The sequence below is a fragment of the Strix uralensis genome, chromosome 27, assembly GCF_047716275.1.
Source record: "Strix uralensis isolate ZFMK-TIS-50842 chromosome 27, bStrUra1, whole genome shotgun sequence".
NCBI classification, from domain to species: domain Eukaryota; kingdom Metazoa; phylum Chordata; class Aves; order Strigiformes; family Strigidae; genus Strix; species Strix uralensis.
Window position 1 is genome coordinate 5,520,801 of NC_133998.1, and position 12,106 is coordinate 5,532,906.

Sequence of the window (12,106 nt, forward strand, 5' to 3'; positions counted from 1 at the left end):
AAAAGTGCACGCTGGCCTCATTCCCACTTTGGTTCTTATATTATGCCTCTCTCTACAGCATCCAAATTGATTTCTTAATGAATAGCTGCTTATTTCACCACTGCCAGAAGAGCAAATCATTATCTGTCCTCTTAATTTACGGTCTCAGCAGAGCAGCAATGGACTGAGGGGGCCAAAGGGTCCGAGTTCGCTAAGGCTGGATGAGGGACGGCGTCAGGTTAGGACACACGGACACACTGCCAGGACCCCGCAGGAGAAGCACGCCCTGCGAGCACTGCCCTGTGCCAAGGAGGTACAGATGGCATCAGTTCAGTCCCCTGCACCACTGCCACGTTTCACCTAGCAGGGGAATGGTGGCCATAAAAGGTGTCAAAGTCTGGAGAGGACTAACACCAGCGCTGCCCTCTCTATTCTCTGTAATCTGAACACGTATGTCACTGGGTGCACGGACTGTCCTTGAGCGTCCTGTCTGGATGTGGGCTCTACCCTCCTCTTTACAGGCACGTGTGCCTCTTCCCAAGTGGGATCTTCTAAAATAGCCCAGTGCTGCTGCAGAGAGAACGCAACAGAAAGGGAGACGAGCCACCTGAGAGGCCTCTCCAAAGAGGGACGGCAGCATCTCCCGTTTAGGAGTCAGCACCAGTGCCAGGATCATCCCGTGACGCACCTGCAATGGATGGTACCTACAGAGACATCTAGCACAGACCCATCACACCGCAGTAAAACAATGCCCAAGCTGAAGCAGAGCTGCTGGGAGCTGGGCTCGCCAGTCCTGCCTCAGAGCCCAGCTCGCACAGAGGGTTCAACACACACATTACCTGCTTTGAGCAAGCCACCTTTAATCCCTCTGCTAGGTATGTCTTTAATTGGAGGATTTCAGAGAGTTCTCTCTCTAATCCTCACCAGGAAAATACTCTCAAACCTGCAGATGGGTCTAATAGCAGAACAGAAGTAAAAATGTGAAGAGATTTTTGGTTTAAGCCACAGGAGTCACAGACAGCTGGGAATGGGGCACGTTTCCCACTGCATCCTCCGGCCTCCCACCACAAGGTAACGGCATACAACCCTGTAAAGAAGCAGATCCCATTTTAAGGAATAGACCAGGTCAGACGAAGGGACAGAGCTTTTTTTTTTTTTTTTTTTTTTTTAAGAGCTGTTCAGCAAAACATTTGTGTCTAAATGTCAGTAGCACTGTGGCAGCTCCAGTGTGTTTCAATGCATGCTTGCTCCCTCCTCTTTGCCCCATCCCAACTTCAGCTGCCTGTTAGGGTCTTTACACCTCGGAGAAACTGTGTTTTATTGCTTTTACTGTCTCAAGGTATTTCCAATGCAAATAGCACCTCTTTGGGAAAATCCTGTTTGACAGTGACAGGCTCTCTCTCCCTTCAGCAGGTTCCTAAACCTAAAGGGCCACTGCTAAAATGCAGCCCTCCTGGCCGACCTCTTCGAAAGGGGGAGAGGGAGAGGAAGAAATCAGGTTTTTATTGTTTGCTTTAGATTTTTTTATTGCATCCAGCGATGTCTTTGCTCGATAGCTTCTCCACCGGCTGTGGGGAGGGGTCTCTTTCTGACTGCACAGCTGCATTCGATTTACGCTTTGTCCTTGTTCTTCTCCGATTTTCTGTGCAATCTGGAAGATTTTTCCCACTGAGATCCTCTTACTTTTTTGTTCTCAGTAATTCTCACCTCACAATCCTGTCTGCCTGCCTGTGACATGGCCATTTAGTTAACTGAATTACTTACCACATCCACCCTTTGCTGCATGACCAGAGAGAAGAAACCTTATGTTTGCTGTGGAGAGGGAAGCTTTGAGAGTCACCATTCCCCAAATTTATATTAATGTTTCTGTCCTGTTTTCAGTCCCAAAGCGAGGTGTGCGACAAAACGGCAGGATTCAATCCTAGACACAAGTATAGAGTTTTAAGAAAGAGATTTGGTGGGTGAGTCCGAGTTCAAAGCGCTCCAGAGACACAAATACTGAATAGGTCTGAGGTTTAGAATAAAGTCTTTTAGCCACTTAAGGCAGCAGCTGGAATGTGCTGGGGAGGCTGAGCTCAGTTCTCATTAACTACGTCCGCCTTGGTGCTCCTGGATGGGGTTCAGTCAAGGGCATCTCTAGGAAGTCCACGTGCTGTTCCCCAGCCTGCACCTCCTCTCACTCACTGCAGCTTCTCTTTGCAGGGATATTCATTTACTTGTCAGAGAAAGGAGCCTCTCTGCACTTGGACACAGAGGATAATCACTTCAAATACCTCGCTCTGCATCTAGGCAGTCTGTGGTCCCTCTTCATCTAAAAACCAAACCAAAAATGCCTTGCAAGAAATCACAAAGTACCCGATCAGCAGGATCGTTTGTTTCTGTGGATCATGGGCAGAACAGTACTCAGGGGCAGGGAAGGGCTTCGGGGTGTGACGGTCCTGCTGACAGCAGCGGGATACCTTCAGAGCACAGAGACCTATGAACAAGTTTTTGCACCGTGGCTGAGCTCAACATGCAGCCACAGTGAGCCAGGCCCCAAAAAGAGGTCCTCTTCTGGTGAAGGCCCATCGCCAGCCACAGCGGGAGGTAAAGGATCTCCCAGCTGCTGCGGTGGGAACTTCGTAATTCTCACTGCCATCTTCCCAAAAGTCCTTTCCCTCTGCAAGGTCTGGTTTGCTGGACGGGTGTTCACAGGGCAGCCTGTGCAGAGCAGAAGGGGGTACGTGAGAGCATGCGAGCATGAAAGCTATGTGGCTCAGCTCTGGCACTCGGCCCACCGCCACGCTGAGTCAGCTGGGAGGCCGTGCTGGCTGCGTCAGGGCCAGGGCTCTCCCTTCTGTCGGATCACCAGCCAGAGCACTCAGCTGTGAGAAACCCTGCAAAGCAGCACGGCCCAGGATGATTTCAGGGAGGGAGTTGGCCAGAGTAGATGGGGGGCGGGGGGGGTGGAAATGTGTTTCAGACAGAGCCCAGTTTTTCAAAAGGCAGAACTGGAGAACAGAGAGGGCCTGAGAACCAATCTCCTCCTCCTCCACTGCTGTCTGTCTTTGTTTCCTTTTATCTTCCCTCAGCAGCTTGAATAGCTGCTGCTGTATGTCAGTGCTGTTTGGGGAAGGAGTGAGGGTTAGCGAGAGTCAAACCTCATCTCTTTCCCTTTGCATTTCTCCCCAAAGTCTAAGCCTTCCTCTGAGCCAGGGAAGGGGTGTAACTCGCCCCAGAGCCTATGGGCCCCACTGTAAATGGGTGCAGAGAGCGTGCTTTGATATTGCCAACCAGATTTGGGCACCAGCCCCCAGGACACTGACTGTTACACATGGAACTGCAAAACTGCTTTGGGAACAAAGTTTGGGAGGGCCAATTCCCAGCCCTTTGTTCTAACCACCAAGCAGGTTTTCAAGCCCTCTCAGTTGCAGCTTCCTTTTCTTTCCGTGCTGCACAACATGACCTTGGGGAAAATGCGTAGATGCTGCTGGGGTCCAGATGGGATTGAAGGACACCAGACTTCTACCCAAGAGCCACAGAGGGAAGGTGGAGCAGTGCAGCTCCAGCAATGGGGGCTGGCACGGGGCTGCTTTCCCTTCTGCCTCCCCCAACTCCTCAGAGATTACCCAGCAGGGTTTAGCACAGGAATGAAAAGCAGCTGCCTCACGGCCTGTCTGCAGATAAAGGGCAGCAAAGGAATCCTGGCTGAATATGCTCCTGTTGGATCAGCGTGGGGAACTGCGACAGGCATGCAAGGTCAGGCACAGACAAGGGATCAAGGGCATCTAAAGACACAACACAGCTGAGAGAGATTTCTCTTCTTTTAGAAACCAGTCTCCATCTACAGAGCATCTTGGCTGCTGAACACTATGCTGCTGGGTGTCTACAACACAATCTGTGCATTCACCTTCCTGGGACAACCGTTACTTCTGCTGCTAAACTTCAGCAGCTCTTTCTTTTGAGACACACAGACCGTTGTTGGAAGTCTGGACAGCAATTAAAAGTTAAAAAACCCAGCAGAGCCAGACTGCAGCTAAGTGATTCTTTATACATTCCAGAAAATATGTCCAGTAATAATTAGAACCAGAGAAGTGGAGATACATGCACATTTCAAAATGCTCCATGCCTCTCTATCTTCGTTCTAAGCTACAGGAGCCGTAGCACTTGTAGGCACAGATGCCTGCTCAGCTTCACTAGGAAGAACTCCCCAAGATCTGCTGCTATTTTTGACCTGCCCTTGCCAGACCTCCAAAAGCACAGCCAGCAGCCTCTCTGACAAGGACAGCTCAAACTGCCTGTTTAGCAGGGGTCAGGGGGATGACAGCATAGGTAAGAGTGGGCGAATTAGTTTGCTTAATATATGTGACAAGCAGGTAAACTCTATACTGCTCAAATTAGAAGCCAGTAATTTGCATCCACCTGTATTTATATTTGACAATGCTATCAGCAGAGTGAGAGAAATGTGAGTAAGTGTCCATTGAAAACTCAGCTAGGACCCAACTAAATTCACTTCCCTCAGGATCAAGTGTTATTTACAACTGTCCTCTTCAGAGAGGAGGCACTAATGCATTAATATCTACAGCGCAGTGGGTACAAGAGTCCACAGAGAATTCATCCATGAAAACCGTAACATGATGTTACAAAGAAATCTAATATGGAGCAATGAAACCAGAATTCCTGCTTTAAAAATAAGTTAACTAAGCTCAGCTGCCAGAACATAAAGGGTGATGTGCTTTTAATCTCTTTTGTATCCAGAGTAATCTAAATGCTGCTGAAAGCTACTCAATATCCCCATGTGATCAACGTACAAGAAAAAAAGACCCTTTTATCTCAGGAGTTAAGTGGAAATAAGGAATTTTGGGTGGAAACACTATCTCTGGTTTAACAATAGTTTTGCTACTACACCACTATAATTATACAGTGAAGTCTGAGCAGATGGAGATGGTGACACCATCTCAACATCTTCCATGGGAGTTGGCGACCCTCTAAAGAAATTACGTGTCTGCTGGGTGTACCTGTGGGTAGGTCCAGGAAGGATTCATCCACGAACTCCAATAAAGTGCTAGTCCCAAGGTATCTGCTTGTTAAACCCTTTCTGGCAGTTCTAGAAGTTCTACAGTAACTTTGTGGATCACAGGAAAAGTTACAGGAAAATAGGGACACTTTCTGATTTCACCTGGATCAGCACGTACTCTGCCAACTTCAAAGGATCTATGCCAGACTCACGCTGCTGTCACTTTTGATTCCTCACCTCTACCTTTTGTGCCTCTTGAATCTGTGTTTGTTCAATCATTTTATCTAGGTAGTCCAAGAGGAAAATTAGCAAAAGGAAAACAAGCCCCTAAGAATGTTATTTGTTTCTCTCGCACTGTCAAACCACAGGTTTGGAAGGAGTTGATCAAACAGGCCTCCCACAGACCCACTCTGCTTTCAAACAGTCACAGAGAGTTTATTGCACAAGAAACTCACAACACGTCAGGTCCTTAAAGTTACATGATTGAGACTTATAACTAGGACATAAACTAAATACCAGACTAAGCTCCTATTTCCATGCCAAAATCCACTGCCACATCCATGCAGCATTATTTCACTCTTGAAAAATCTGAGGTGGATCATAATCGAAATCATCAGGGATTTTCAATCAGCTATTTATCCATTTAGAAATGCAAACAGGATCCATTTTACTGAATGCCAAAGTCACAACAGCCAAACAAAATGCCTAATTTCTAACTTCTGGAAAAGTTTGTGAACACAACCCTACTCCAGTCCTCCCACCCAGCCTCCCAGTTTGGATTTCATACAACATATAGATCACTAGAGGTTTCCCTTACATGCAAGTTTATTTAAAGAAGTTGCAGAGACTTGCAATTATCTACTTTCCAACCCATAAAATAAAAGGCAAGTCTAAACTTTAAACCTTGCAATGTAGACAAAATGCAATTTAAACCCTTCATTTCTTTTGTCATTACCTTAAAAATAGCTGAGTGGCCATGAATAATAAAAGCAATTCAAGTCTCACCCCATCTCTGCCGGGTGTCAGCTTCTTTCTCTCCCGTCCTTTCTTCAGCTGCCTGAGATTCTCTCCACGTTTTGATTTATTTCTCCCTTCCTCTTTCTTTCTGTCTTTCTCCGGATCCGGATGCTCTTTAAATTTCCTCCGGAATTTCACTTTGAAATCTTGCTAGTTGCGCTGGTGGCTCCAAACACCCCGATATCCGCGAGGGTGCGGGGCAGGGAGGGCAGGGGCCGCCCGGACCCCCCCGGGCTGCGACCGCCCACACCCAGCCCCAGCCCGGAGCGCTCGCCGGGGAAGTTCGGCGGCGCCCCCCGGCCGCAGTGCCCGGCGGTTCCCCCTCTCCGGCTCCCAGGATCCCTCCTTCCCTTCAGCATGGGAGGGGAGCAGCAGGATTAGCTGGTGCTTTCGCAAGCCCTGTTAGACAAAGCCGGCTGCTGCTCCGGCAGCCCCGCAAGTTTCCCCTCGCAAGAAGTGCAGCTGCACTCCGGATCGTGATTTCTTTGTTCTTTCTCTCGTTTTTTTTTTTTTTTTTCCCCCCACTCTTCCCTATCCGCTTCCTCCCTCTACCAACTGCCCCATCTCGGTCACATTTCTCCCCTGCTTCTCCCGACTTTATTCCCGGGCCCGGGGCCGGCTCGGCGGCTCCACCTGCCGGGCAGAGCCCGCCCTGCGCCGCCGCCCCCGGGCCCCCGCCCGCCACCCCCGGGGCCCGGCCGGGGCACCCGGCAGCTCCCGGCGCTGCGCTGGGACCGTCCTGGGCGCTGCCTGCCCATGAAAACAACAAAAAAAAAAATCGCGTTCTTTCATCTTAGTCTAGACAGCTGCTATCAGAAATAGGGCGCTCTTTGTTGTTCTGTCTTTTATGAAGTCGTTTATACAAGTGGAAAATTAACGTCAGCCGTGAATACAGTTTGATGAAATGGGAAAATACCCTGGGAAGAAGGGAGGCTGAAGAGGCTTGGGGAAGCGGAGTGGATAATTAGCATCAGCCACTCCCAGCGTGCCGCTGCGGTCAGAGGAGCTAACGCAGCCCTCAGCCCTGACAACCAGGCACGGAGAGGAACCGGGACCAGGACCAGGCCCTCTGCTCCCCTGGGGAACCCTCTGCTCCCCTGGGGAACCCTCTGCCCACCCCCTCAGGATGCTGAACAACTGGAGAGGGGTCACAGGAGAGCCCTGAGAGAGAACAAAACACACTCTGCATCGGAAGAATAAAAGCGCTTCACCTGCTCATCAAAGAAAGGACACGGCCTGACTTGATCATAACCATAAAAAACTTCATGGTGGAAAGAAATTTTCTACACGAGTCCTTTTCTGTTTAGCCAGCACAGGCGTGACAAGCTCCACAGGCTGGAAGCAGACGCTGAACAGGTCAGTCTAGGAATAAGATGTATTTTTAATCATGAGGGTAGAGAAGCAGCAGCAGCCCAGCCTCATGAAGGCAACAGAAGGTGAGACCAGGAAGGGACCTTCCTTCGTCTGCTCCTTTTCAGGGTTATATCCAACAGGTTTGCAAACGGCAGCGGCTCCGGGTGCTGCTCGTGTTCTGCCCCATAGCTAAAGCCCAATGTGCATCCGCCCCAGCGTGGGCCCACACATGAACACCACCTATTCTAACCTGTTTGTGAAAAACATCAGAATTGACCTTTATCAGCTGTGCTGGGCAGGGTGCAGTTACTCTGGGCTTCAAGTCAGTAACTCTGAAGCTGCAGACAAGCTTTACACGGTTTGTAGAGAAGACAGTAACAGTGCGAGCGTCTCGTACGAACATGCCTAGTAAAGAACCCAAAGCTTGGCTTTGGCGGGAAACTATCCCCGCATTTCCTCCCAGACACCCCTACCAGTGCACTCAAACTCTAACTGAACACCAACGCTCCTCACTCGATTCCCACAAATGCCTCAGTTTTGCCTTAAAATATGCCACCACCCTAACACGAAGCTTCCCATGGGCAGACTCAGCTGAGTTATGTCACTGCTGGATGATCCCAGTCCCCTTCACACTTCTTACTTATCAGGACACTTTAATAGGAAATCTTCCCAAGAGAGATTTTGTTAATCCCAGACAGTTCTGCACATTAATTTCTCCATGGGTTAATAACTTCAGAACTTGCAGCAAAATAGTAAGCTCTGTACTACTAATTTTACACTAAAAGGTGGAAGTAGCATTCATAATTTAGCAATATTCATATCAGAGTTCAATACTAGCAGCATAAACACTAGCAATGACACCACTTCCCATACTCCACTTTCAGCGTTTTACCTCCACCCTATTTTATAACGTATTTCAAAGGGAGGTTTAGTGAGACGGGTGTAATTCCTCGTCTCCAGTGTCCCCACTACTATTGCCCCTGTGCTTGGGGTTATGGTTTGCTGCCCATAAGTTTAAGTGTGACATCAAGACATGTTTGGAGCACACTGAGGTAATGCTCAGCTTGAAACAATGGCAGCAGCTGCCAGCACAAAAGATTTTTGGCACCAAGCAAGCTGGAGTGAGGTTAGAAGCGACGGGGAAGGTTTGTGTTTCCACAGCATATTGGGGTACGCTCACAAGAGTCATTGCAGGGCGCAAGCCGGAGCAGCGCTGGGTGGCTGTCCTGAGCCGGCAGCTGAACAAGCAGCTCAAGGGCTGCCTCTGCTCTGTCGCAGCGCGGAGCACCAGCACTCCTCTCACCCCATATTCGCTGTCCTTCCGCCGTGCAGCGTGGCAACCAATGACAAAAGGACTAAAACTGCTCCAAAGACACTACTGAAAGTAGGGCACAGTATCTTTCATATCGACCTGTTAACTGTAACTTATCTACGACTTCTCTTAGAAGCTAATTATTTTACATGTTTAAATTAGGGTAATTAGATCAGCAGGAATTGAACTAAAACCAAATGCTGGTAGCCTTGTGAGGATTTTCTGAAATGGGGTTTTATATTCATCTGCACTTCCTTCCACTATGGGAAGAGAGTAAGCGTCCCCAAAGAAAAGAATGGAAATTTTGATCCTTTCCTATGTTATTAGTTACACACCCCTGTCCAGCCTCTATCATTAATTTCAATATAACCCTTTGCATACAGGGAGTAGGACTACAGGGAAAGGAACCCTGCGAGGAAGCAGACTCCCTTTCAAACCGCGAGACAAGATACACACCTCAGGTCTTGTTTCTGCATTGCACTGACACAATCGCTGACACGCAGCCAGGCAGGTCTTGGCATAACAGTTTGCCAGCAACTATCCAGTCTTCTAATTTTCAGACGTCCATTTTATATAGTTTTCTTGTTCACACTTCGTGTCTCTGGCTTCCCCTTGCTAGAAAGGCTGGTGTTGTCCCCACCTTGACGTCCTTCCACGGGAAGCGCAGACATCGCTGTGTTGGTAAAGAGCAGTGGAACAGAGACAGTAACGCGTGAATTCGCTTCTTGCAAGTTCAACGAGTGGCCTCAACCTTCCTTCTATGGTATTTGCACATAATACACAAGAACCTGTTGTTATGAAGCACAACAGAAGAATAATTTGATCCATGGAGAAAGCAAGCATTCAAAAGAAAAGAGACTGTGACTTTGCTCCAGTGTAAAGAAACTTAACCTATTTATGTTTTAAGGGAGAAAAAACACCAAATAGCCACTTATCTGGTTTTTCGTCCCATCCAATTATCTCTGATGTACACCTCATCTTCATTTCCAAGCATTCCTGTTTAACTGGAAAGCAGGGGTCTTGCTACAACTGGTAGACACTTCCACATAGGAGGATCCACTTCCAAGCAGGTTTCTCCTTCCATAGCTATGTAAAAACTGGGAAAAAATGAGCTGTCTGTGTCTAGAAGAGCATCAACCTTGTACTTTATGCATGTCTGGCAAGAGACAGAGTGAGGCAGCATAGCCTTTTGTTAAGGGATTTTCGTGATCAGGAACCCATGTTCTTTTTCAAACAAGAAAATATAAGAGAACATTTATTTGAAAACAAAGAAAGAAGTGTCTCAGAAAAAATGCTCAACTTTCAGTGGCCTTTAACAAAAGGAGCTACAATGCCTGAATTTTGACCACACCTCAGAAATAAAGTCAGAACAACGATGCAGTACATGAAATGACATTTTTGGACAGAGGAAGATGTATCATAAAGGTCACTAAAAACACATTAGAAAAATAAATGCATGGAAAGTGTTTTGAAAGCCTAAATAAAGGGAAAGGAGAGGAAAATAGAGAAAGATAAAATACAGGAAGATGACTCAGGAACTTCTAACAAAGCACCAGATCTGACACCAATACTCGCTATGGTCAGTGACAAGTAATTTAACCTCACATGTAAAATGAGGATAGTAGCAACCTCTTGGGGCACTGGGAGACTTAATTAGTTGCTATTCGTAGATTAAACAGAAAGTCTGAAGGTGAAAGCACTAAATGCTAAGTATTAATAGCTTCTGAAGTATTAATTTCTGTAATTGGGCAACCCCAACATGACAAAAAAGTGGATCAGTGTCAATTTTTGAAAGAAATTTATTCTTATGGTTCTATCATGTCAAAAAGGTACCCAAACAAGGAATTGTGCTTTTAAAAGCAGTAACTGGTAACACATCTATTTAATACACAATGCAGCTTGTCATCTTCAATTCAGAGTTTCTGACTCTTACCCAAATTTACATTCCACATTCCTGAACAGGAAATGTTATGTCATCTCGACCGAAGAGCTCTGTGAGCTGCAGACTGCCGGAGCTCTCGGTGACACTGGCACCGTGCCGCGCACGGGCGCTGCACTCCTTAAGAGAAGCTCGCGAGCACCGATTCGTTAACACCAGCTATGTTCGTCTGCGTGGCTGAACTCTTCCTCACACTGCCTGACCCCTCCGTAGCTGGTGCTGGACTTCCCAAGCCAGCTGCACCGGTGGTTTTTGACCTGGTTTCTCTGCTCTTCCAAGGCAGAGATAAATGGCCCCTGTAGAAGTTCCAAACCAACAAGAAAAAGAAAAGAAGAGCAAACCCAGCCCCCAGGAGTTTTAAAACAAGCTTCTCTATTTGGCTGTCCACAGATTCCTGTTTTGGTGCCTCATTCAGTAGAGAAGGTGGTACTGAAGACTGAAAACACCCAGCTCCTGCTTCATTATGCTTATTTGCTGTGGCAATAACATTTGCTTCCTCTGTCTTTTCTTGGGCATAAAGGGCATAGCGGGCCACAGTGGTAAGGAATTCCTTCCCTTTGGATTTCTCTACCGAGAGACAATCACAGAATCCAGCCGCATCGATTGTTATGTTAAATATTGCTATTCCTCCATCACAGAGTTGATATTTAGAGTCCTCGGCCTGAAGTCTGCTCCCATTAAACTTCCACACTATGTTCGCCAGATTCGACAGAGCACACTTCAAATGAACATTGTTTCCCAATGTAGAGACATTTTCTCACACTCTTTTCTGAAATTATGAAGATTTTTTTTTTAAAGACCACTGGGGATTTAGTTTAACTTATATGACCAAATACATATTCAAATAAATATAAAATTAGTTCCCCAGTCTTGACAATGGGTAATAAACAGGTAAGGGGTGAAGACAAAGAAATCCCATCACTAACATCTCTGACTATCAGTGACATCTTGCTGGCCTTATTCCCACTGATGTGTAACACAATGAAAATGGGACTAGAAGTTTAAGACTTCCAGATTTTACTCTGATTTGGCCTCACCTGTACACGTCATGCATAAACAAATTCACCTTTGTGTGCCTCAACCTCTATACTGGTTAATGACATCTCTTCACAGAGATGCTTTGATGTCTACACAATGCTTCTATCAGCTATGTGAAAGTTCTGTCCTGCTGATTGCCTGATTAACATTTGTCGTGCAGTCTAAAATATACAAGACTAAAGACAACTCTGCCTTTAAAGAGACATAAGTGGGGGTAAGAGATACATTTTGTGTCATGAAGAAAGCCGTGTATCTTGCAACTCATTATGAAGTTACTGCATAATAATACCAGATCACACACACCTGCAGTTCTACATTAACAGTAATTCATATCCAACTCCCACTAAAAATAATAAAAGTAATTTTAAATGGCTGATAACAAATAGCCTTCTTTTTAAGTGTACTCTTGAGTAGTATGTCATGTATCTGCAGAACAGCATCCTGAAGTAGTGACAGATTTAATGGGACAGCT

The 12,106-nt window shown here is 46.8% G+C and overlaps 1 protein-coding gene across 2 annotated transcripts in view; it reads right to left on the minus strand.

The window, feature by feature from the left end:
* Positions 1-9,473, minus strand: part of HOMER3 (homer scaffold protein 3) — a 29,815-nt gene extending 20,342 nt beyond the window's left edge. The window contains exon 1 of one of the 2 annotated variants that reach the window (XM_074851825.1): positions 9,114-9,473. In XM_074851825.1, the coding sequence (XP_074707926.1) occupies positions 9,114-9,178 (65 nt within the window). In that variant the 5' untranslated portion in view covers positions 9,179-9,473. Of the gene's footprint in view, positions 1-5,980; positions 6,554-9,113 lie in introns of those variants that run through there. The other variant, XM_074851827.1, reaches the window with a different exon arrangement.
* Between the last annotated feature and the right edge of the window lie 2,633 nt (positions 9,474-12,106).